This window comes from Enhydra lutris, unplaced genomic scaffold (genome assembly GCF_002288905.1).
Source record: "Enhydra lutris kenyoni isolate GAN:26980312 unplaced genomic scaffold, ASM228890v2 scaffoldscaffold2, whole genome shotgun sequence".
In the NCBI taxonomy this organism is placed as follows: Eukaryota; Metazoa; Chordata; class Mammalia; order Carnivora; family Mustelidae; genus Enhydra; species Enhydra lutris.
Genome location: NW_019154086.1, coordinates 7142905 through 7168692, shown reverse-complemented (window position 1 = coordinate 7168692; position 25788 = coordinate 7142905). Strand labels below are relative to the sequence as shown.

At 57.7% G+C, this 25788-nt stretch overlaps 1 protein-coding gene across 1 annotated transcript; it reads left to right on the top strand.

Moving 5' to 3' along the window:
* Positions 1 to 1847: 1847 nt before the first annotated feature.
* LOC111147702 (EPH receptor B3) lies at positions 1848 to 21283 on the top strand. Its single transcript, XM_022503938.1, has 16 exons — positions 1848 to 2390; positions 10742 to 10806; positions 11932 to 12604; positions 14563 to 14718; positions 15499 to 15849; positions 16000 to 16124; positions 16299 to 16458; positions 16543 to 16651; positions 16962 to 17014; positions 18073 to 18195; positions 18325 to 18572; positions 19078 to 19293; positions 19405 to 19554; positions 19647 to 19840; positions 20152 to 20307; positions 20413 to 21283. Exons 1-16 carry the CDS (start codon positions 2276 to 2278, stop codon positions 20519 to 20521), a joined length of 3003 nt encoding a protein of 1000 aa, XP_022359646.1. The 5' UTR covers positions 1848 to 2275; the 3' UTR covers positions 20522 to 21283.
* Positions 21284 to 25788: the final 4505 nt, after the last annotated feature.

Genomic DNA, 25788 nt, shown 5'->3' with positions numbered 1-25788 from the left:
CCACGGAGCTTCCAGGACTGGAACTGAGGCACTTCGTGATCAGAGGATTAAGTATGAGCCCACCTAGAGTCTCATCGCTTATATTCTGTCCCCCAGACATCTCGGGGTAGCTGGGGAAGGCCCTGGGACGGCTCCTGGGAGGAGGTTTCTCCAGCGAGGACAGCGACAGGCTGCATGGCAGTAGTCATTCTCCACCACCAGCGTGCAACAGCAGCATCTGGAACGCTTATTTAACATGCAGAATCCTGGGCCCCATGTCCCAGAGTTTCTGAGTCCCAAGATCCAAGGAGGAATGGCTGGCTCAGGATTCTGAGTTTCTAACAAGCATGTGGGTGATCCTAAGATCTCCGATGAAGTGGAATGAGGGAGCCTAAACGTGATACAGTCCTGGATTCAAATCCCACCCCTGTCACTTATTTGCACTATGACTTGGGGCAAGTCACCAAGCCTTTCTAGATGTCAATTCTGTTGGTAAAATGAGGCCATAGTAACATCTACCACTTAAGAAACAAGACCTGTTTTTTCGAGTGTTTATTGCATGTTGTAAACATTGGTTGAGCAAATGGGATAGAAGTTCATTGCCAATCCAGAAACCCCGGGGGATTCTCCATCATGGCTCCATCCACCATGTACCTCTCAACCACTCAGTCACAAATCTCATGAATCCTACCTCCTGAAACACCTTAGACCTGTCCACTTTTCTCTATCCCCACAGTCTCCACGCTAGTTCAAACCAGCACGTTCCTCTACCTGGCTATTGCACAGCTCCCTCTCTAGCTCCCTGTTTCTACCCTTGCCTCCCCCATTCCTTCTTCCCAGAGCAGTCACACTAAGCGGGTAAGGCAAAGCCTTTGCTTCAAGCTCCAGCTCTCAAGAATGCCTTATGAGTCTGAAAACAATTCCTCTGGCCCTCTACACCTACTTCTAAGCCTCCTTTCAGCCTCTAACCCTACACTCAGGATATTCTGAACTTGTTTCAGATTCCTCTAGTGAATATCAGTTTCTCTTGCCGCCTGGATGTCGCACAAAGTGCGGTTGCTGTGTCTGAAACAGCCACCCCATCCTGACCCTGTCTCCAAACACACATCCTTCACCTACTACTCATCTTTCATGTTTCAGCTGAAATGTCCTTCACTCAGGGCCAGACATAGCTATCCCCCTCATGTGCTCTGGCAACTCTGTCTTATGTTCTGCTGGGATGACTTCATGCCCGCCTCCACCACTAAACTAGCTCCAAGAGAACACAGACCTCTGTCGATTGCTGTAGCACCCGCAGTAATAGAGACTACGCTCAGAGAACGGCTGAATGAATGAATGAATGAATGATTGAATGAATAAAAGAACAGAAGGCCCTGGTCACAGGATGTGTTGCCGATAGGCCCCCCTTGAAGCGCCTAAACTCGACGTTAGGGTCTGGAGGTGCCTGGAGAAAAGATAGCCACGTGGGGGCGTCCCTGGGAGCGTACGGGCCACAGGGGGGCGCCCTCAGCTCGTTGTATGTGACCGGCCCCTCTTCGGACTCCGGTTCGGCTACTAAAGGCCAATGGGAAACAGGAGGCGGGGTTTCCATCTGATTGACAGCATCGCTCCGCCCAATCTAATTCATCTTTTTCTTGGCCCCGCCCACTCCAGGCTTCGGAGACCCTGAAGGTGGGCCTGATGGAGGCGCCGCCAACTGAACTCCAGCGGAGAGCTCCTGAGGACGAAGCCGCGCTCTTGGCGGTCTGTGAGTGGGCGGCCCGCGGCTAGGGGCGGGGCCAAGGCGCTGACAGGCAGGAGGTCGGTCCCGCCCCTCTCGCCCAGAGCTGCAGCGCCGGCGCTGGGGACAGCAGAAGTGAGTACGTGAGCGGCGCTGCAAGAACCCTGCTTGGACCCCGGACGGCGCGCGCACCCGGAGCCCCGGATCCGAGTCGGGCCCGCGGCAGACCGCCGGATAACTGTGCCCCCGAACTACCACCACTTGCGCCCTCCCGCCCCGGCCCGCCTCCCGGAGTTCTTCGGCTCCGAGCTCTCCAGCGCCCGGGATCCTCCTGGACCGGTCCGTCCAGATTCCCGCGGGTCCGACCTGCCTGCATCCCCCGGCATCGCCAGGCTCGGGCCGCCGCCTCGGTCTCGGAGCCGCCCGCCTGGATCGCACCCTCTCCTTGCCCGGATCTCTTGGGACCGTACGCGAGCGTTCCTCGGAGCCCGCGAAGCGGACCCTTCCCCGGGTGCCCGCAGCCCCGCCGGCGCGGCCCGGCGCGGCCCGGCTCGGCTCCCGGAGCCCGCCCCGGCCATGGCCCGAGCGCGCCCGCCGCCGCCACCGCCGCCGCCGCCGGGGCTCCTGCCGCTGCTCCCTCCGCTGCTGCTGCTGCCACTGCTGCTGCCCGCCGGCTGCCGGGCGCTGGAAGGTGAGCGGCGTCGGGGGGCGCGTCCGAGGCTTACGGTGGCCCGGGTCGCCCGAGCGTAGGCCGGAGAGGACCCGCGGTGTGGGTCAGATGCGGGCTGGGCGCACGTCGGAGGAGGTTCCGTCACCCGCGCCGCTCCGGGGGCGGGAGGATGGGGTGGGGAGGACACCCCCGTAGCCGCCTCGCAGGCTCCAGCTGGCCCCGAGGCCCGCGCGCGGTACGTGGGTCGTGGATCTCGGGCAGCTCGACTCGGGTTGAGCGTCCCCGAAAGTCACAGAACCGCTGTGAGCTCATGGGGGAGAACCCCGCACTCACCGCAGAGGAGCGGAGCCCTAAACTGCCCGGGGAGGCGAGGAAGTGTGGGCGACCAACCCGGCGAGGCGGGGGGCCTCCGAGGCTGCCGCGGGGCTGTGGCGGGTGGGGGCGAAGCGGGACTCCCAGGTTGGGGGGCGGCGTTGGTTAGGAACCCGTTGGAGTCGACTGTGAGAGGTGTGAGTGCGTGCACCCTGCTTTGTCAGGGGATGGCTGCGGGGGTGGAGAGGCGGGGGCCTGTTATTGTTTATGGTTTATGGAGCGCCAGTTACACACGAGGTGCTGCCTCCACAGGCAGTGCGCGCTGCTCTGCGGCTCTCCGCCTTCTAGCAGGACATGCGAATGTTCGGGTCTCCGTTGGACCCCCGAAGTTCAGGGGTTTGCCCCATTTGGCGGTGGGGAAAGGCCGAGTTCCTCAGTAGGTTGTGTGAAACCGATCCAGACGGTGCTGAGCGGGTAGCTCCAACTTCCTAACGACTGTACTTGGGGGAACAGGATGCTGTTGGCCCTGGTGGGAGAGCTCACACACATGTGGCCACTTGACAGGAGCCTGCGGGAGAGAGAGGCACTGACACTGGTCACAGACAATAGACACACGCACACACACAGGGTTTCCTAAAATTTTGGAACCATTAAAAGAGAGAAGACCTTAATCTGGAGGGTAGGACACCACAGAGATTTGTGGGACATTGGAATATAAACAGTACTTAGTTTTGGCGTCTTTAATAGCACATCTAGTCACTTAGTACAGGAACAAAAATAGGAATTCTGTGTAACTTGGTTTGTTTGTATGTTCACAACTGGTAAACTTAAAGGAAGAAAGAGCACAGTTCCGAGAGAAAGGCATCTTCTGGTGCTTTCCAGTTTTCTCTCTGGGAAACGTTCCTACAAACCCCCAGCCCCTTTTATCTCGGAGCCCACCGGCGCTGACAGGCCGATTCACACGGGTGGACACATGCAAATCCCGGCAGACACACTGAGGTCGCGCCCACATGTGTGTGATAGGATCTCAGGCGTGAGAAACCAGTGTGGGGCTTTGTTGTTGATTGCCTCAAGGGTGTGAGCCAGGGAGCCTGTTGGAGTTCCCAGGTCTGTGTCTCTGTGTCTTAGCCCAGGAGGGGCCACACAGGCACAGGTGCTTATGGGGCTCTGTGTGTGCTAGGCATGGGGCCCTCCTTGTCAGGTGTGGTGGGTGCTGCTGCTGACAGTGGGGTGGAGGGGGTGTGGTTTGGGTCAGGGGAGCAAGGACTGCCTAAAGAGGCTCACTCCTTCCTTCCTTTCTTCCTCTGCACTCCTCACAATCTAGACCCTCAGCGGCAGGCCATAGCTGGGAGCTTGACATCCAGGCCTTGGGGCCGAGGAGCTGAGGGGCTGACTGGGCTGACCGGAGGGCCCATGAGCAGTAGCAGCACAGGAAAGAGCGGGCAGCAGGGCCCCAACTTTGTCCATCCTTCCCCCTCACCCCAGCTGAGTTTGGGGCTACTCCCTGACTGGGTAGGTGGTGGCTGGGAGGCCAGGCCAGTGTGGGGTGCTTTCCGTGTGTGGCTTTTACCAGTTCCTTTACTTCTGCCGTATCTCAGACCTTAGGGTTTTCAGTGTGTGTGCTCGAGAATGAAAGGAAAAGGAGATGCTTTGGGGCATGTGGCCCCACACAGAAGTATGCCTCCCCACTCAGTTCTCCCTCATATTGAGATGCGATAGTGGTAGTACCCACTATCCTAGAGTCATAGTGAAGATTGAGTCCTTAATGTGTGTGCTTAGCACACAGCCATTATTATTCAGGGATTAAGTGTTATTATCATTATCCTGGGGTCTGCCCCCTGAGAAGGGGCAGAAGTGAAGCTGGTGTGTGCCTTACCTGCTGGAGAGAGGTTAGAGGAAGGGGTTGGGGGGGTGATGGGGGAAGATTGGTCTGAAGAGCAAGTTGTCGCCCTCTTCCATCTCCCTTCAGCTCTGGGAGCAGTGGGATTGGGATGGGATGAGAGCTGGGTACGGGGCAGCTGTCTGTGTCCTGCCCATCCCCCAGCCATGTCTGGAGCTTGAAGGGTGAGGTGGGAAGACTTGGTGGTCCCGGTCTAGGGCCACGGGGCGGGGCTAGTTAGGAGCTTCCCTAACTACAGGCAGGGGGTGTAGGCTCCAACCTTCCATTTGGCTTTGCCAGGATTTGGTTTGCCCTGGGCCTAGGGGAGCCTTTTGCTCTCCACATCTGGGGGCCTTTATACTTAGAGCCAGGAGACCTGAGTTGTGCGTACTGTTTTGTCATGGATGCGCTGGTTAGGTGCTGTCTAGCACCCGGTTGCTCTTCCTCCCTACACACTTGGGGTCCCCCAAGGCTGCATCCAAGGACCTCATCAGTTTTCCGTGAGGATGGAGCCAGGGTCCTTGCTTGTCCTTCTTGGTTGAAGAAACTCCTCTCCCCTTGCCCTCTGATTGCTTCCCTCCCCATGCAAACACACACCGATTTTGCCCTCAGATTTACCCTCAGTCATAGGGAAATGGGGCCACCTTGTTGCCCACTCTCCCTTCGAGTAGCGTCTCCCAGTCCCCCGAGCCAAGATCCTTCTCCCCTCCAGGACCACGAACCGGAAGGCGAGCAGACCAGGAACAGGCGTGGGAGGGGGGAGGATGTCTGGTCCGTGGGACACTTCCACGTGGGACCGAGGAGAGGTCTGCTGAGAGCCTACCCTTTTGAGGGGGAGACCTGGTTGCCAGGTGTGAGAGGTGGGGACTGCCGCGGAGCACGTGGGGTGCAAGGGAAGGAGGTAGCATGTGTGTCCCTCTCTCTCTCAGAGGCGGCAGTGGTGACCCCCGAGGAGGTGCTCCCTGAGAGGGGACGCCAGGCCTGGGATTTCTGGGGCTGGCTCACTCGAGTCACCTCTGGCGGCCCCCACCCGATCCCTGTCTGTCACAAGCTGGCACCTCAGAGCAGCCGCTGAAGGACAGTGGCAGGTATTTGGGGGAACCAGTTTGCTTGTCACTGCCTTCCCTTCAGCCAGAGCTGCTGCCGCCACCGGCTCTGTGGCCTCAGCAGCAGGGAGCTAGAGCCTAAGCTGCCGTGGGCAAGGCAAGGCCTCCACCACCCGGCCTTACACTAATTAAACAGCATGAAGAGGCTGAATCACCAGGCCTGCATAGTTTGAAAATTGTAGCCCTGCCTGTTTTGCTGAGTCAAACTGGTTTGTCGGGATTGGGCAGCTGGGGAGGTGGGGGGGGGGGGGCGGTGGGGGGGACTGGGTACAGCTGGGCACCTGATGGGGTGGAGAGGCCCCTTGCCCCTAGGGGCTGCCCTGGCCCCAGATGTCCTCTTGCCTCCTACCCCCAGACCCCTGGCCAGACACACTGTGGCTGGGATGCCAGCAAAGGGCTAGCTGTCCATCTGTCCTGGGTCCCAGCTGGCTGGCTGACAAGGCCAGGACTAGGGTGGGGGCATGGACGAACATGGAGGCATCTGGGCTCCTTGCTCTGTGCTTTCTCCTCCCTTCTCCCTCTCAGGTTTATTTAATTATAAATCCCCACGATCTGAGGGGAGGAATGGAAAACAAAATGTGTTCTCTGTTTTGAGATGCTCCCCTCCCCTCCATCCCAGCATCAAGGGCCATGGGCAGAGAAAGGGAGAGGTAACTTGGGGTGAGTTAGGCTTTTCTAGGTCCCATAGCAACCCTCCCCCCAACCCAGGCTCCCTTCTTCCTCAGGCTGACCACCCTGAGTGTGCGGCTTGGTACACCCATGTATGTTTGCTTACATACAGGTAGGGACAAGCAGGGAGAAGATGGGACAGATCCCTTGGGTTGGTTGGCCGAAGTGAGGAGCCCCTCAAGGAGGAGGGGGACAAACTCAGGGTTGGCATGGGGTTTTCTCCCTCTCTTTGCAGGCAGGGCTATGCACCTCCTTGTCCAGACTCTGCCCCTCTGTCCACCTGCCCGGGAGCATGACCTTCCCCACTGCCATCAAGTCCCTCATCTGGAGCTTGGGCTTCTTGCTTTTGTCTTGGGGGTTTTTTGATTTCCTGGGTCTCACTGACCCAGAGCAGTGTGTTCTCTGTGACTTGGGGTACTATGGAGTCTGGCAGCCCCATAAAGCTGTGTGGACTTGGCCCTTTACTGGGATTGGTGGCTGGCTCCCAGCTATACCTGAGCTGCCCAGGGAGGCTGTCAGACACAGACTGGGGGCCCATGATACTCTTCTCTTCTTGTTGGGTACCCAACAGTATGTATGGAAGGGTTGCCCAAAGCTCCTGGGGCTGAGTCTCTTCGTGATGCCCTCCCCCCCCTCGCTGTAGGGGCTCAGTGTTGGGGACAGTGCCATTGTGCTGGCAGGGCCGTACCTGGGGAGGCCACACCCTGCCACACCCAGAACCATCTTCATACCCCTGCCCTGCCCCCAGCCTTGTGACTGGGACTGGTGACAGCTCCTGCCTGGGCCAGGGCCATAGGAAGCAGGTCTGGGGTTTGCTCCTTCCCTGCACCTCTGGCCAAGACTGGTCCAGTCCCTCTCTCTTCTTAGCAGACGCTGCTTTCTCCTGGCCCTTCCTCCACCCCACCTGGAGACTCAGCTCACAGAAAGAACATGCTTGGTGTGTGTGTGTGTGTGTGTGTGTGTGTGTTGCGTGTGCGTGGAGGATGGGCCTTGGAGGCTTTATCCAAACTGTAGGTGCTGGCCTCAGCACTGTCTGCGAGCTTCCGGGGCACATATGAGTATGCGGCCCAGGCTCATGTGTGGCTGAGTGAGAGCCCGTCATTGCGTCTGTATGGAGAAGCTGGTGTTTGCATTTGCACTTGACTACATTCAAGACTGTGACTCGAGGCTGGCAATCGTGTGCAGTTGGGTGTGTAAGGAGAACGCACCGTTCGGTGTGCGTGCCCTCCGTACACAGATGTCTCTCGAAATCCGCACACGTGAAGACTGTAAGAGTGAGTGTTTGCCTAAGGCAAACCAAATCTGTGTAAAGGAGGGCTTCACTCTATGTGTCTGAGGAAGACAGATCTGTTTGTACCATATGCGTCTGTGTGTCTGAAAAAGACAGACCATGGCTGAGTATGAAGCTGTGTGTGTGTGTGTGTGTGTGTGTGTGTGTGTGTGTGTGTGTTTGCGGGCGGCTGTGGCTTTGTGTGTTTTGTCCACCACATGTGTTGACCTGTCATTCTTTAGCCCCCACGGCAGAGAATGAGCCCAGCCATGGAGAACTGGGGAGTGCTTGTGTGTGTGATTTGCGCCACGTGTCCATTCTCTGTGGCCCTTTGGAAACCCGAAAGGGGTGCTGGTTTACTTCTGCGCATTGAAGCCCCATCCTGGAAAGCCCCCAGGCCTGCTGTCCACTTCCCTGCTCACTTTGGAAGGGCCGGTGGCGTTTCTGGCCTGACAGAGCCCGGTACCACAGAGTGGCTGCCGGCCTTTTGGTCTCCCTCCAGCAGCCACATGGGGGGCGAGGAGGATGGGGGTGCGATTGGCAGCTGAGGAGTTTGGATTGCTCTCTCAGCCCTCTCTTGTCCTTACCTCTGGAACCTCATATACTTCACCCCAGCTCGCGTCCACGTACGCGTGTGTGGCACACATGTACCCGAGGAAAGGTGGGCTCTGTTGGGTTGGGTCTGCCCCTCCCAATGCCACAAAGATGGATTCTGGGACCCCTCTGTGCCCTTCCTGAGGCTGGGACACAGGCACCTCAGGGTCTCCCTCTTGCTGAAGGGAGCAGTCCCCTCCCCTTCCCCAGAGAGCAAGCCCCCTCCCCACCAGGGTGACCGGAGCCCTTCCTCGGGCACACATGACTCGAAATCCAAGTCCTCTCCTCATTAATGGGAAAAATGTGCTGAGATTGAGCGATGGCCAAGGCTGAGCGATGGCCAAGGGCCGATCCCCGCCCCCTCCCTCTCCCGCTCCCCAGAAATTAAACAGAAATGAAGAGCCTCCCTCCACCCCTGCCTCCCCCCTCCCTTCCCCCTCCCCACCATCCCCTCCCGCCCCTCCAAGCCCCATCGTCCTCTCAGAACCAGCACAGGGCTTGTTTTAAACTGTGGAGGAATCTGGCTGGAGGGGGGAGGGGGCTGAATATTTGGGTTTAAACAGTTCCAGATGGGTTTGGCACAGGCTGAGCAGAAGGAAGTGAGGGAGAGGGAGGAGGGAGGCAGCTTGAGGGAGCGGTGGAAGCCCCTGCCTGCTCAGGCGGGCGGGTGGCGGGCGGCGGGCGGCGGGCAGCGGGCAGACAAGCAGGCGGACTGGCTGGCTGGCTGGCTGGCTGGCTTGGAGGGGAGGGGGTGCGCTTGGCTCTCCTGCCTCTAGGGACCGGAACGCTCTGGGCTGCTGGCTGAGGAAGAGGCTACTTGGAAACCTCCCTCTCTGTCTCTGTCTCCTCGGGCCTCCTTGTCTCTCCACCTCACCGCCTTTTGTAGTCCTCAACTGGTCACCGCACTGTCTGGTCCTAGCCAGTGGCTCTGCACATCCTTCCAGCTCTGAGGCTCCCACCATCCGCCTCGGCGAGGCCCCTGCCCCACCACCTCTCTCCCTGCCTGTCTCTGGTCCCCTGCTTCTGCCCATCTCTCCTTGCCTCCCTTAGCCCCCTGCCAGATGTCTGTCTGTGTCTGTTTGTCTGCCAGAGAGGCCTGTCGGGCCACTGACCCATGAGGCTGGGACGGCTCACCCTGCAGCTGGGTCCTCCAGGGACCAGCCATCTCTGATGGAAGAGGAGGGAGCCTCTCCCCAACTTGGCCTTGCATGAGGGTCTGGGCCACAACCACCTCACCCGCCATCCTCAGCTCAGACCCAGAGCGCAGGAAATCAGTGAAGGCCATAAGCCTGGAATCTGGGGGGTTTGGGTCTTTCTCCTCCTGGGCAGCCCCAACCTGCCCTCTTCCAGCTCAGGGCAGAGGGGAAGTCTCCCAGGCTCTAAGAAAGGAGTTGGCATCCCTCTCCTTTCAGAGAGCAGAGTTGCTAGCCAGAACCCAGAACCTGATTCCTCGGGGATTGACTTTATGTCAGAAACATTAATGGGCCCCTCCTATGGCTGAGCAGGGGGAAACAGATGAGAAACTGAAGCTTAGAATAGGATCAGTACTGTGACAAGGCTCCGGGCCCTGGATGCACAGAGGAAGGCATCTAACATTAATTTGGTGGTTCAGGAAGGCTTCCTGGAGGAGGCTGACCTGATGTCTCAAATCTTTGGTGTCTAACATTTCTGGAGATGTGGCTGCAGGCTCTTCTCCAGGGCAGGGTGGCTGAGAGCTGGGTTGGGACTTAAAGGTTACATAGCTTTCTAGGCTTTCTCTGTTCTTCCTTTCTTTCTTCTTCCCTTTACACTACAGTCAGAGTGCTCTGGTTAAGTGGTTAGCTATCAAGTCAGCTACCTTTCAACCCTTTACCCCAAGTCCTAGCAGTTTTACCTTAGGCCATATATTGACTTTATCTGAGCCTCAGTTTTCTCACCTATAAAAGGGGTGCACCGACAGCACCTTTATCCAAGGACTGTGGCAAGAACTGAACTAGCTCTTGAGGAGCTGGTCTGGGTCTTGGTGGCCCTCAGCCCAGCCTCAGAGAGTATCCGTGCCCCATCCCCCAGAGGTGGTTGAGTGGGAGGCTGGCTGGGAGCAGGCTCTGCCCTGTAACCACCCGCCCCTTCCCCTGGGCATGTGTGGTGCCAGGCCTTTGTGGCGAGAATGGAGTCAGGGGAGGCCTGGGCAGCAGGCTCTGAAGCACAGGGTCCTTTGTTCCAAGATAAAGGGCCTGCTACCCCTTTGTGTGGAGATTAGCCAAGCCTGTAGGTGTGTGAACTGGGCCTGGCTTTTGCCTCTATGACCCCGGCTGGGGTCAGTAGTAGACACGCATCTCCAACAACCTGATGGCTCAAATCTTTGGTGTCTGAAGTTTCTGGGATGTGGCTGCAGGCTCTTCTCCAGGGAAAGGTGGCAGAGAGCTTCGAGGACTTGGGGGTAGGGTGGGATGGGGTAGTGCCTGGTGGGAATCACTTTCTGGTGTCCTGGCCTTTCTTGGACAACTTCCTTCTCCCCACCCTGAGCATGGCCTCTGACCTCTGTTCTTCTCTTTCTCCCCAGAAACCCTCATGGACACAAAGTGGGTGACATCAGAGTTGGCATGGACATCTCATCCAGAAAGTGGGGTAAGCCTTCCCCACCATCTCCCCTGAGTGTCGGGGGCCACTTCCTCCGTCAGTGTTCATTCCCCTTTACTCACCAGGGCTGGAGAAGGGCTGCCTCTGCTCCCTGCCTATCAGTTTCCCGTCCTCTGCACCTGTCACTTTCCTTCTTTGCCTATGGGTGTTTCTCACCCTTTCAGCTTTCAGTCTGCCTGTGTCCTCCTCCCCAAACACACCGTCTTTGTCCTATTCTCCCTCTGCCCACCCCTCAGCCCGCCTTCAGCCTGTCACCATCCCTCTCCTGGCTGACAGTGCTTTGCTTGTCTTCTCCAACCATCTCCCTCCTTCCCTCCTCCAGTAGGTCACTGGCTTGGGGACCAGGAAACCTTGGCTCCAGATCTTTAACTTGCTTTGTGACTTTTAGCAAGGCAGTTCACTTTTCTGGGCTTCCATTTCTTAGCGGTTAAATTCCTGTAGTTCTGACATTTCTAAAATATTCTAATTAACCTCCCTAGATGGACTTCACAACCCCCCTGAGTTCTGAAACCCTGGGGTGGGATGGCATTCCAGGCTCTCATTCATCAGACCTGACTGTGACCTTGGGCAAGTCTCTACTTCGGAGAATCTTGGCTCCCTCTTCCATAGAATGGGGACAACAGATATACCTTCTCATGGGGTTGCAGTGAAGGTTAAATGTGATGGTGACAGCCCGTATTTATTGAACGTGTGCTCTGTATGGGACATTGTCACAGGCCCATTATATATGTTAACCTGATTTGATTCCCTACCACGTCATTTACATCTAATCAGCCCTACTTAATAGACAGCAAAACTGAGGCATAAAGATAACAAATATTATAGCTGATAGTCCCATAGTCCTTATCAAGTGCTCTCAGTTCTTTATTCATGTAAAGTCCCTTATTCCTCATATGTCTTCATTCTCACCATGTTACAGATGGGGAAACGGTGGTACAGGGAGGTTAAGTGACTTGACCCATAGTCACTGAGCAGGGACTGGGATTTGGACCCGTGTAGCCTGCATGCTCAGGCCAGTTCACCACAGACGCATCTCTGTGAAGCAAATATGCATCTGGGCATGGCGTAGGCACCTGGCACTCATTCTGTCCTTTTCGCTTGGTCCCGGCACAGTGGGAAGAGGTGAGTGGCTACGATGAGGCCATGAACCCCATCCGCACATACCAGGTGTGCAACGTGCGGGAGTCCAGCCAGAACAACTGGCTTCGCACGGGCTTCATCTGGCGGCGGGAGGTGCAGCGCGTCTACGTGGAGCTCAAGTTCACCGTGCGTGACTGCAACAGCATCCCCAACATCCCTGGCTCCTGCAAAGAGACCTTCAACCTCTTCTACTACGAGGCCGACAGCGACGTGGCCTCTGCCTCCTCACCCTTCTGGATGGAGAACCCCTACGTGAAGGTGGACACCATCGCGCCTGACGAGAGCTTCTCGCGGCTTGACACCGGCCGCGTCAACACCAAGGTGCGAAGCTTCGGGCCGCTCTCCAAGGCCGGCTTCTACTTGGCCTTCCAGGACCAGGGCGCCTGCATGTCACTCATCTCCGTGCGTGCCTTCTACAAGAAGTGTGCGTCCACCACCGCAGGCTTCGCCCTTTTCCCCGAGACCCTCACAGGGGCTGAGCCCACCTCTCTGGTCATCGCCCCGGGCACGTGCGTTGCCAATGCTGTGGAGGTGTCTGTGCCACTCAAGCTTTACTGCAACGGCGACGGGGAGTGGATGGTGCCTGTGGGTGCCTGCACCTGTGCCGCCGGCCACGAGCCAGCTGCCAAGGACTCCCAGTGCCGCCGTGAGTGGGGACTGGCTTGGGGGATGGGGGAGGGGGTACTGGGGCCCAAGCCACGTACCAGCTGGGCCCCAGAGCTATGGGCACTCCCACTTGGCCCTTTTACCTTGGTGTCTCATCTCCTCCTCGAGAGGCTGAGTTGACAGCACAGAGGTTGGGGGCCCGGTCCCTGAAATCGGAGTCCTGACTCTGTCACTTAGAACTGCTGGAACCTTGGGCAGGTTACTTACTCTTCGAACCTTGGTTTCCTCGTGTGCTAGATGGGGACCATAGTGGTGATTCCTCTGTGGACTTGTAGGGGTCTTAAGTGAGTTGATGCGTGTGAAGCTCTTGGAACAGTGCCTGGCACATGGCAACACCATCACCACCGAAGTGTCAGCCGTGACTCTCTCGGGAATGTGTGGGGGACAGGGATTCTCTTGTCCTTACTTCATACAGGAGGAGATTAGGAGGCTTGTCTGTGGTGGCTTGCCAAGACTCCTAAGACCTTACAGCATACTAGACTTCTAGCTATAAAAACCCAGTCACAAAGGGCTCTCATTTGAGCCTCATCACAATCTCGTAAGGTAGAGTCCAGTTATCTCCCCAGTGCTACCAGTAAGGACGCAGGGTCTCTGAGAACAACAACAGTCAAGGTATCAGAGCAGGAAATGGGGGAGCTGGGGCTCCGGCCTTGTCCAGGGCTCTGCTGTGCAGGGCAAGATGCTGAGGGCCTTGCCTTCTACCCCTTCTGCCTTGGCACTTGCAGGGGTGGGGGCTGGCTAGGAGGCCCCACGTTGGGTGTTGTCATGGAAAGGTGAATAGTGCCTTGCCCGGCCCCTCTCCACTTCTCTATGGGAGCCTGCCCCAGACTTCCTCTTCCTAAGTGGAGAAAGGGGGTGGGGGTGATGAGCCTGACAGCCTGAAGAGGGGCTAACACTCTGCAGGTCCCTGGCAGGAAATGCATGCTGGTTCCCATAGCAACCGGCCTGGCCTGGCCTCTGCCCCCTCCCCCACTGGCTCGAAAGAGTTTGGGTGAACATCACCTTAGTGAGGGGAGATGTACCCCCGGAGAAGAGCACAGCCCCAAGTCTGGGCACTCCACGCTCTGGAAGACCTCCCCTGGGCCAGTCATGTGTGGTTAGAGTGACCATATGCTTTCGTGTGTCTGGGTTGTCCTGGCGTATGCTCATGATCCCATGATTATTCTTAGCAGCCCCTTTCACTCTCAAAATATTCCAGTTTGAATAATAAATTATACGGCTGTCAGAGATACGCAGAACCCCACCGCCGACCACCGGGGGCCCTAGTGTAGACGGCAAGAGAGGACACTGAGGAGAAGGGATGTTCAGGCACTCAGCTCTGGCCTTGCTTTGGGTCCTGGGGTGCCCCTTGTGGATGCTTCGAGGCCTCTGAACTCCTGGTGACCCCAGCCTTCCTGCCTGCTATCTTTTTCCCCTTTTCTCACCCCTCCTCAGCCCCCACCCCTGCCCAAGGGCAGGAAGGAGCTGCTCCCCTGCTCCTGGTGGGTGGGGAGAGAGGCTGGTCCTGGGAACAAGGCCCCACCTCTGGCTGTTCTGGGGTGGCCATGAGGGTCCGAAGGGTGATTTTTCTCAAGTTTCTGCAGGGCCGGGGGCAAACTGGCAGAGTAGAGGGTGCTGCCAGCCTGCCAGTGGTCTCTTCCCCACCCCTCCTCTTCCTTCCCTCTCCCTTCCGTGCCTCGACAAGTCCAGGCTGCCCAGGTGATGGGGCTGACGTCTTTGCCCGTGAGGCCCTGGGGTAGGGGTGGGGGCGCGGGGCGGGGAGGAATCCGCTGACGTGGGGTTTGCATGGGGCAAAAGGGCCTTTTGTAGCCGCACTGGGGTTAGGCAATCCCAGCAGAGCCCCCACTGTCTGGGAGGTGGAGGAGCCAGGAGCTGTGCTGGGGCAGGGCTAGATTCTCACTGATCTGAAGAGCACATCCATCGTCTTCTACCCTGCAGCCTGTCCCCCCGGGAGTTACAAAGCGAAGCAGGGAGAGGGGCCCTGCCTCCCCTGTCCCCCCAGTAGCCGCACCACCTCGCCAGCAGCCAGCATCTGCACCTGCCACAGCAACTTCTACCGAGCGGATTCGGACTCTGCAGACAGTGCCTGTACCAGTAAGCGAACTCGTGGCCTCGCTCAGCCCTGCTGCAGGCCTTCCCTCGGGGGGCCGAGACGGTTGCTGTGAAGAGCCACTTTTCAGACAGGGAAGCTGAGGCTTGGGGAGGTTCTGTGTGGTGTGCAGCATGGTGCAGCTAAGAAGCGACTGGCCCTGAGCCAGAGTCTAGGTCAGCCGGCTCAGCCTTTCCAGCAACACCGAGTAAGCACCCACTAGCTCCTAGCCAGGCATCCGGAGCCACTGGGGCCTGTGGCCCCTCCCTCCTTCCACTGTGTAGAACTGCTGTTCTCCTGGCCCAACCCCAACCGTGGAGGGGGCCTCACATCTGTGGGGCAGCCTAGTGCCCTGTTTTCTCCCTACTCTGGTCTTTGGTGTCAGACATTGTGCCGGGTGCCAGGGATGCAGAGGAGACTAAGATACAGTCGCCATCCTAAAGAAGCTTGTAACCAGGTGGGAGAAACAGGCAAAAACAGATAAAAGACCATATAATGTGCTAAGTACCGGGCTGGAAGGATGCCCAGGAATTGTGTTATGGGGGTACAGAGGACAGGAAGGAGAAGAGTTGAGGAAGTCTTCCAAGAAGTGGTGACATCTCGAGTTTGGCCTTGAAGGCTAAATCGAATTTTCCTAGTGGAGAAGTGTAGGAAAGCTCTTCTGCTTATTAAAGCAGAGACAAGAGTAAGGCCATAGGAAACTGCTTACTGGACACAGGAACTCCGAGTGGGAGGGCAGTGCTGGGGCCCTCGCTCACTGCCCTCTCCCTCCACCTTCCCTACAGCCGTGCCATCTCCCCCCCGGGGTGTGATCTCCAACGTGAATGAGACCACACTGATCCTCGAGTGGAGCGAGCCCCGGGACCTGGGGGGCCGGGATGACCTCCTATACAACGTCATCTGCAAGAAGTGCCGCGGGGGCCCCGGGGCTGGGGGCACCTCAGCCTGTTCTCGCTGCGATGACAATGTGGAGTTTGTGCCTCGGCAGCTGGGCCTGACTGACCGCCGGGTCCACATCAGCCATCTGCTGGCTCACACACGCTACACCTTTGAGGTGCAGGCCGTCAACGGGGTCTCGGGCAAGAGCCCTCTGCCCCCCCGCTACGCGGCCGTGAATATCACCACCAACCAGGCCGGTGAGGAGGGGACGCAGGAGGGTAGGGCCCGGGTTGTTTCCTCCCACACAGAACTTCGGTTGCCCAGGGCCTGCCAGCGGACCACCGGGGGTCCCCTGGGCACCGGGTCCTGGGGAGCCCGTGGTGAGCCCCCGCCCCATCTTCCCTCAGCCCCGTCCGAAGTGCCTACACTCCATCTCCACAGCAGTTCAGGCAGCAGCCTGACCCTTTCCTGGGCACCCCCAGAGCGGCCCAATGGAGTCATCCTGGACTATGAGATGAAGTACTTTGAGAAGGTCAGAGCCTTGAGGGGCAGGAGGAGGCCTTGGGGTGAGAAGAGGACACCCCAAATGGTGTCAGGGGCCCTGGGGAGCCAGGTCTTGGGTACTGGGGCAGCCACAGGTGGGCCCTGGTGGGTGACTGCTGGGCCTCAGGGCCGCTGAGGTGCTTCATCCCTCTTGGTGTCACAGAGTGAGGGCATTGCTTCCACGGTGACCAGCCAGAAGAACTCGGTGCAGCTGGACGGGCTGCGGCCTGAGGCCCGCTATGTGGTCCAGGTGCGAGCCCGCACCGTGGCCGGCTACGGGCAGTATAGCCGTCCAGCTGAGTTTGAGACCACAAGCGAGAGAGGTACGTACCCCACTGCTCCTGTTCCTGCCTGCCTCAGACTCTCCGTTTCTCCACTTACCCAGTCCCCTCCCTCCCGGTCTCCAGGCTCCGGCGCCCAGCAGCTCCAGGAGCAGCTTCCCCTCATCGTGGGGTCTGCCACGGCTGGGCTGGTCTTTGTGGTTGCTGTCGTGGTCATCGCTGTCGTCTGTCTCAGGTACTCCTGGGCCTGGCTTGCTGCCATGGGCTGGCGAGAGCTTCCCTGGAATACCCTAGAGCCCATGTGCCACAGAGGCCCTTGGTGGGCCCAGACCCTCCTCGCTGCCGAGGTCCTCTCCAGTCCGCGCCCCTGGCCTGATCCCCGGCAGATCCCCTTGGGGACCGAGTCCACTGAGCCCTTTGCCCAGAGACCCAGGAGGCACCAGGTCCTCCCCAGCGCGCCCTGCCCCTCCTGTGAGCCCAAGGGTCCCCTGAACAGAGGGAGCTGTTGGGCTTGTCTCAGGCTGCCCCCCCACTGCCCCCTCCAGGAAGCAGCGGCACGGCTCTGACTCGGAGTATACAGAGAAGCTGCAGCAATACAGTGAGTTTCTCTCTTCATCCTGATCCTGCCCCCCGCCCCCCACCGCACCCCCAAGTTCCCCTGGTTACTGCAGGGCTTAGAGATACCCTTTGCCCTGCCTGGGATTTCATCCCTCATACTCCTATTCCGGATAGCCCTTCCTGCTTCCACTCAAGTGCCCTTTCCTGAGCCCCCACCTCCCTCCTGCCAGCCTCAGAGACGCATGAGAAGTGACCCCTTTCCTCAAAGGCAGCTAATCCTAGGAGAAAGAAAAGATACGTACACAGAAAAAAATGAGAGAACAGTTTGGTGTTAAGCTGGGTGTTCCTGTTACAAAGGGTGGTAAGAGTTCAGAAAAGATGAAGCCTTCCTGGAGGAGGTGGCCTTGGACTGAACTGAGCCAGGCAGGTTGAGCAGGGTTTAGAGAGGTGGGGGAGAGCATTCCTGGCTAGAAGAGCCTCTGGAAGGTGGTGGGTGGGGTGGGGAGAGTGCCCGACTGTGGGGGCAGTGAGAAGACCGGTTTGACAGCTGCTTGGGAGTGAGGCTGGGTGGTTGGGGCCAGTCCTCGAAGGGTCGTGAAACGCAGGCAGAGGAGTTTGGACTTGACTCCACCATAGGTAATCCGAAAGGCTCTCAAGCTGGGGAGTGATACAATGTGAGTATTGTTTTAGGGAGACAGGTATGCAGGATAGATTGGTGAGAAAAGTCCAGAGGCAGAGAGCCCAGCTGGGAGACTATTGCAATAGTCTGAGTGTTGAAGGCCTGGATAAGGTCAGGGGCAGTGGGAATGAGAGAGGGATGAATCCAAGAGATGTTTTGACATAAGGGATGAGGGAGAAAGAAGAATAAGAATCCTAGGTGTCTAGCCCTTATGGTCACTAGTTCTAATGGAGGGAACGGTGAGTGTGTGGGGAAGGGGCGAGTTGGGACTCCAGCAGGGAGGAATACAGAGCAGACTTAGGAGGGAGGGTGTGAAATGTGTTCCCATCAGGGATGGGAACAGTGAGCAGTATCCCTCACTGTCCCCCACCCCAGGCCAAAGCTCTGGCCCCTCTCATGCCCACCTTTTCTTCTTCTAGTTGCTCCTGGAATGAAGGTTTACATTGACCCTTTTACCTATGAGGACCCTAATGAGGCTGTGCGAGAGTTTGCCAAGGAGATCGATGTATCCTGTGTCAAGATCGAGGAGGTGATTGGAGCTGGTGAGTCCCCTAGGGCACAGTGGGGAGGAGAGGCGGGGGCGGGGGCATTACCCCAGGGAGGGGCCGGCATGCACTGCACATAGGGCCAATCCCAGAAGCCACTTCCTACCTGTGCCCTCTGCCCTGCAGGGGAATTTGGGGAAGTGTGCCGGGGTCGGCTGAAACAGCCCGGCCGCAGGGAGGTGTTCGTGGCCATCAAGACGCTGAAGGTGGGCTACACCGAGAGGCAGCGGCGGGACTTCCTCAGCGAGGCGTCCATCATGGGTCAGTTTGACCACCCCAACATAATCCGACTAGAGGGCGTGGTCACTAAAAGCCGGCCGGTCATGATTCTCACCGAGTTCATGGAGAACTGCGCCCTGGACTCCTTCCTCCGGGTATGAGCCAGCCCCTAGCCCCTCTCCCCCCTCCTACTCCAGAGAGCTGCCTCGGGCAGACCACCCCTTCCTGCAAGGCCAGACAGACCCTACCCTCTTCAGGTCTACAACTATTTACTGAGGTGGCCTGGTGCAGGGGATCAGCCAGGTTCTCAGAGCCAGAAAGACCGAAGTTCTGGTCCCGACTCTGCCCTCTACTGCCTGTGTGACCTCAGGCTTTACTTAACCTCTCTGAGTCTGAGCTGCCTTGGTTATAAAATGAGTGGTGAGAGCTCTTTGGATCCTTACGGGGGTTCATTAGGATGTTGTATAAAGACACCTGCCACACAGTGGGCCGCTTACTTCCAGTGATCTCTGCACATAGTCACAGGGATAGGTGAGGCGTGGTCTCCGAGGACTTAGAGAGGGTAGGTGGAGGCACAGATGGGCAGGCACGAAGGTCTTGGGAGGGCCCTGGGCCAGTAGGGAGGTGATGGGCCCACCTGAGCCTTCTTGTTGCTTCCAGCTCAACGACGGACAGTTCACAGTCATTCAGCTGGTGGGCATGCTTCGGGGCATTGCTGCGGGCATGAAGTACCTGTCTGAGATGAACTATGTGCACCGAGACCTGGCCGCCCGCAACATTCTGGTCAACAGCAACCTGGTCTGCAAAGTCTCAGACTTTGGCCTCTCCCGCTTCCTGGAGGATGATCCCTCCGATCCTACCTACACCAGCTCCCTGGTACAGGAAGCAGCTGGGAGGGAGACTGGGGGCGGGGCCGACCAGGCAGGGGCTTGGGGCTGGGGAGCAGCCCCGAGTCACAGGGTGAAGGGCGTGTGCCCCCCCCACCAGGGCGGGAAGATCCCCATTCGCTGGACTGCCCCAGAGGCCATAGCCTATCGGAAGTTCACCTCTGCTAGTGATGTCTGGAGCTATGGAATCGTCATGTGGGAGGTCATGAGCTACGGAGAGCGACCCTACTGGGACATGAGCAACCAGGATGTGAGTGGGGCCAGCCAGAGTGGCCGGGTAGGTGGGGGTCAGCTGGGGAGCAAGGTGGCGGCTCACTTGAGGTTTCCCTGTTCTCTTCTCAGGTCATAAATGCCGTCGAGCAGGATTACCGGCTGCCCCCACCCATGGACTGCCCCACAGCCCTGCACCAGCTCATGCTGGACTGCTGGGTGCGGGACCGGAACCTCAGGCCTAAATTCTCCCAGATTGTTAACACCCTGGACAAGCTCATCCGCAATGCTGCCAGCCTCAAGGTCATCGCCAGTGCCCAGTCTGGGTCAGTGTCTCTGCCTCTATTCCCACCCTGCTTCTGGAGACTGATTTATTTGTTTGAGAGAGAGAGAGAGAGCGCATATGTGAGCAGGGGGAGGGGCAGAGGGAGAGAGAGAAAGAGAGAATCCCAAGCAGACTCCCTGCTGATCGTAGAGCCCAACATAGGGCTTGACCCCACCAGCCCAAGATCATAACCTGAGCCAAAATCAAGAGTCGGACACCTGACCAACTGAGCCACCCAGGTGCCCTGTGTTCCTACTCCTGCCCCTGCTTCCCTTGCCGTTAGGATTCACTGAGTCTTTCTTCTTGCTACAGCATGTCACAGCCCCTCCTGGACCGCACAGTCCCGGATTACACGACATTTACGACAGTTGGTGACTGGCTAGATGCCATCAAGATGGGGCGCTACAAGGAGAGCTTTGTCAGCGCGGGATTTGCGACCTTTGACCTGGTGGCTCAGATGACTGCAGAGTGAGTGTGCCTCAGATTTGGAAGGGCTGGGCAGGGGGCGCTGAGCAGGGCCCCGAGTCAGGGGCAGGAGGGAAAGGACTGACCGTGCCCTTGGTTCGTCTGCAGAGACCTGCTCCGGATCGGGGTCACCTTGGCTGGCCATCAGAAGAAGATCCTCAGCAGTATCCAGGACATGCGGCTGCAGATGAACCAGACACTGCCCGTGCAGGTCTGACACCTGACCCCTACGGGGTGGGTGCCCCCCAAGGACTGTGCAGGGACTCTGACCAGCCGGCTGGACTTTTGGATGCCTGGCCTTAGGCTGTGGCCCAGAAGATGGAAGTTTGGGGAAGGCCCAAACTGGGACTTCTCCACCAGGCCTGTGCTCCCTCCCCAGGAAGTGTGCCCCAAACCTCTTCATATTGAAGATGGATTAGGAGAGGGGGTGATGACCCCTCCCCAAGCCCCTCAGGGCCCAGGCCTTCCTGCTCTCCAGTGGGGGATCCCCAGCACCTCAGACTTTGCTGTTCTTCAGTGCTGGAGGTCCTGGTAGGGTCAGGTGGAGGATAAGCCTGGGTTCTATAGGGCCCAGCCCTGGCAGGGGTCTGGCCCCCCAGGTAGGCAGAGTAGTCCCTCCCTCAGGAACTGGAGGAGGGGACTCCGGGAATGGGGAAATGTGACACCCCATCCTGAAGCCAGCTGGCGCCTCCAGTTTGCACAGGGACTTGTTCTGGGGGCTGAGGGCCCTGCCCCACCCCCACCCTTGGTGCTGTCATAAAAGGGCAGGCAGGGGCAGGCTGAGGAGTAGCCCCTTGCCCCCCAGAGACTGACTCTCAGAGCCAGAGTTTGGATGTGTATGTGAGTGTGTTTGTGTGTGTGTGTGTGTCTGTGCACGCACTGGCCTGCACAGAGAGCATGGATGAGTGTGTAAAAGCTTGGCCCTGTGCCCTGCAGTGGGGCACGCTGGGCCGTCAGCGGAATAAAGGCAATAAGATGATTCTCTTGCCCCTTCTCTTTGCACCTCCCAAGGCGGGATTCCCTCTTGCCCTCGAATTCACAGTCCCTCAGTGCCAGCCCCCTTCAGAATTCCTTGGAGTCTTTGGGAGACCAGATCCAGGTCTTTCTAGGTTCACCTTCCCTTTTGTGCTTCAGCCTTATTGCATCTAACTTCTGGGAAGTGGGCGGTGACAGGAGAGCCAGCTGCCCCAGAGTCCTTCCTGCTGAGGCCCAGGTGTTCCTGGGGTCAGGGCAGATGCTTCCCAGTCTGCTGGTGTTTTATGGAGTCCTTTCACACCCATTGTCTCTGAGGGAGCTGAAGGGGTGGGGGGTCAAGTGACCTTGGGACACAAGGGCCATGAGAGCTGACACTGGTGTTCAGATGCTGAGGCTAACCCCTTTGAGCAAGCATCAGCCCAGAAGTGCTGCTACTCTTCACAGAGCGCTTACTATGCTGCCAGCACTGGGCTAAAATGCTCCATTTATACATGGATCTTTTTAAATCTCACAACAACCAGCCAGGGACGGAAGTATTTTTATCTCTTTTTTACAGAGGAGGAAAGGGAGAGGTTAAGTAACTTGCCCAAAGTCGCTGAGCCAGTAAGTGAGGCCTGGGGCTGGGATTCCCACCCAGAGACTGCCTTGCACACTTGAAAGGTTCGGAGGATAAATAACAAGAACCAGGAGGAGGATTAGAAAAACAGCTTCTGGAAATGTCAAAGGAGAAATCATGGGGGGCCCTCAGAGTCCCCTTGGATACAGAAACACACCGGACTGGCTGGGGGCGGGGGTTGGGGGGCAAGTGCAGGCCTTTTTCCCTGTGTCAGGGGGACTCTCCAGGCTTTAAACCTTTTCTGGTCGTGGAACATGTCTCCAAGTACCCGCATACCCTAAATTAGAGGGTCTGGGCCGGCCCCGGTAGGGGGAGGAGCGTGGGCAAAGCCCCGTATATCTCGGGGCTCACGCCTCGCGGCCCCGCACAGCTCCCAGTCATCTGGCAGGGCAGAGTTCCCGGCGCGGGATGTAGCCCAGGGCTGGCGCCGCCGCAGGCCAAAAGGCGCGGGGCAGCTACTTAGGGCGCAAAGGAGCAGGTCTCTGCGGCCCGAGCTCGGAGGCTGTGGCTTAGTGCAGCGCCTGGGCAGCTGGGCTGCAGCCCTGAGAGCCGGGAGCGGGGGCAGGGGAGCGGACGGCGCGCGGGGGCAGTCCCCGGCGCGCTCACGGCCCCGCGGCTGCGCGCTCCCGCGCCCCTCATCTCCCGCCGCGCCCGCTCCTTAGTATTCCCCCCACGGAGCCCAGCGTCGCGCTGCAGCGGCTGGCCCGGGGGAGGGGCGCCCCGCCAGGCTCGGCCCGCGGCGCCCCCCCCGGGCGGGGAGAGAGGGTAGCGAGGGGTGTGGGCACGGACCTCCTCTGCCGAGCCCTCCTGTCTGGGCTGGGGACTGCTGCGGGCGGGGACGGTGCGCGGGTCCGAGGTGGCCTTGGGCCCAGGCGCCGGAGCTGTCAACGGCGCGAGGTGTCGCGGGCGGCCGGGAGAGGGGACGAGGCGCTGAGTGGCGTCCTGCACACCCCGCGCCGCATTCCCAGAACGAAGGTTCAGATAAAGAGGAGGGGCGCTCCAAGCGCCTGCTCAAGTGGCCACTTCCTGCTCCTGAGGCTCCAAGGTGAGGGAGGGCCGGTGGCGCGAGGCTCCGGCACTGACCCCTTCAGTCCCCCTACTCCGTCACGTTAACACTGTTAGTGGGAGTCTGGGATGGGGGCTCCCCCGAAGGGGTAAGGAATCGCCACCTACTGGGTCCGGAGGGCGGGGTGGTGGACGTCGAGTGCCCTGGGAGGAGTGCCCACCCCTTCAGCGGCACTTGGTGTGTGTGCCCCAGGGTGAAGATTTCGAGGGAGATCTTGAATCCAGAAATCCGGGCGGGGTAGGTAAGCTGTTCTGTTGGCTGTGCCCTGTACAGCTCATCGCAGGTACCGCCCCCAAGTGTGTTCAGATTTGTACTGCCCTGTGCACACCTCTCTCCTTTCACTTAACCACTGGAACAGTAGACAGGGGCACACTACACTTACCCACACTGTACCCACAGCAGGTCCCCAAGTCTCCTTCATTCAGCTTCACAGATTCACACGTCCTCAATCTCAAGACCCTCCCGTCCCAACCACCCAACCTACACTGGCTAGAGCTTCCATGACTGAGAAGAGGTGGGGGAAAGGATGCAAAGACCAGAAGCACTAAGGCCACCCCCTTCTTGAAGGCACCCCATTCTTGAAGGTGCATTCCTACCTGGGCCACCTAACCCAGCTAACCTGTGTCTCAGTGGGGTTTGGGATGAGTCCTCAAGACCTCTGAGCAGGAGTGCAAGGAGGGGTGGGGAGTGGTTAGTGCAGAGAAAGAATGAGGGTACTCAGGAGGGGTCTGGCTTTTCTGCGGGCAGATCAGGAATGAGAGGTAGCGAGGTCTTAATCTGCCCAGTCTTAATTACACACTCGTGGGGGCAGAAAATTAGATCTTCCAAGTTAGTGCTTAAAGAGGGAAGCCAGTGGAGGGTAGGGGGTAGTATTGAGGCTGGGGAGGAGCAGCTCTGGCAAACCTCCCTTTATGCCATCTGCCCCAGAGGGGAAGTTGCAGACCCAAATGCCCCATTTCATGCTCCTCGCTGTGCCTAAACTCAGAGAGTAGAGACAGTTAGGGAAAGTAAGCTGCTCTAGGCTGTCCTCAGCACTTGACAGTATCCCACTCCTCCAGGGTGGCCCCAGGGAGAGGGACCTGGGCAGCAGCCCCTAGATCTAAGCCAGTGTGGCCAGACTGTGAATTAGAACCTGGGGTGACCAGGGGGTAATGAGTGGGAAGGGCTGAAGATTTAGAATCAAAGCCCAGCTTCCTAGTCTGTGACCTTGGACCGGTCGACTTCTCTGTGCCTCAGTGCCCTCATCTGTAAGAAGGTATAGTAATCATTCCAACTTCACGAGATTGTTACAAACATTCAGTCAGTGAATAAATGTAAAGGGTGTGCCGAGATCATGGGACATACTAAAAAATATCAGCTAATATTTTCATTAGTAGTTTGAAAGTTAAAATTAGAAGTTTAAATAAAATATAGGAGAAGAAAAAATATATAGGAAAATACTGAATGGTGCTCGATGCATACACAGCAGGAATCGAATAAACCAAGGCACTTGGGGGAAATCCACTGACACCTTTCTATTCACAGGGTGCTGGACATTTTGCTGCAGGCTTAGCCAAGGCCCTGGCCCACTTCCTGGGATGGGGCTGCTGGGGTCTGGATGGTTTGAAGGCAGTGAGGGTGCAGAAACTTCAGGGATAGAGAATGCAGCAAGTTGTAGAGGGAACTTGGTTCCTGCATTTTTTAAAAAAGATTATTTATTTATTTATTTGACAGACAGAGATCACAAGTAGGCAGAGAGAGGGGGAGAAGGGGAAGCAGGCTCCTTGCTGAAGCAGACAGCCTGATGCGGGGCTCCATCCCAGGACCCTGGGATCATGACCTGAGCTGAAGGCAGAGGCTTTAACCCACTGAGCCACCCAGGCGCCCCTGCATTTCTCTCCTTAGTACACTGATCCCGGGTCTGGCTGGGGGTGGAGTGATCCTTCTCTCCAATATTCACTCATTCTTTGAATATTTGCTGGATATCTACTATGTGCCATGTGTTGTGCTGGGCACTAGGAATTTGTGATGAGCAAAAATAGAGACAGCCCCTGCTTCAACCAGCTCAGTCTATTAGGGACATGGATGCTATTTATATAATCGTACAAAGAAATGTGTAAAATTACAAGTCAAGGTAAATATTAATGGGTGTGGGACCGAAGCACAGCTCTAAAGACCTGACATAGTCTTGGGCCAGGCTGAGGGTCCTCTAACCAGTTATCTGGTATGCAGGAGGGGGAGCCGGGGCCCCCATTACCAACCAAGTCCCTTTAACCTTTTGGTAACTGACTGAGTATATCTGCGTTCACTCCCTCCATCCCTCATTCATTTATTCAGTTGGGCCCTTCCATATGCCAGTCCCAGTATATGGAGTTGAGGATACGGAGGTGAACCAGCTACAGCTCCTACTCTCTGGAGGTACCACAGCTCAGAGGGGATCACGGTTATATGAATCAGCCAATACAATATGGTATGGTAAGTGCTATAGCGAGGTAAGCCCCAGGCATTGTAAGGAAGGGACTCAGCTTGGAAATTCTGTCAAAGAAGGCTGCTTGAAAAGACAACCTAAGTTAAGCCTTGGGGACTCTTAAAGGTTAGCGGGAGGCGAGAAGGGAACAGTATATGCAAAAGTCCTGGGACTCACACGAGTAAGGCAGTCTAGGGGCACAAAGGCCATCCTAACTCAGAGGAGGAGGAAGGAAGAAGGTCATGGACATATGAAGTTGACTAAGCCTTCCCTTCCTCCTAATTCATCCTCAGCTAGGTTGGCTGCTTCTCACAGCCCAGAGGGCCAGTCTTGGGCACCTGATCCCAGTAGTTACTCCTGTAACCCTCTGCTCTACCTCTT

What these genes read in the sequence shown, in the direction of transcription:
- LOC111147702 (XM_022503938.1), top strand. Translation starts at nt 2,276, where the DNA reads ATGGCCCGAGCGCGCCCGCCGCCGCCACCGCCGCCGCCGCCGGGGCTC. An exon ending in CGGCTGCCGGGCGCTGGAAG is followed by an intron (nt 2,391 to 10,741) that starts GTGAGCGGCGTC and finishes CTTTCTCCCCAG; the next exon opens with AAACCCTCATGGACACAAAG. An exon ending in AGAGAAGCTGCAGCAATACA is followed by an intron (nt 17,015 to 18,072) that starts GTGAGTTTCTCT and finishes TTCTTCTTCTAG; the next exon opens with TTGCTCCTGGAATGAAGGTT.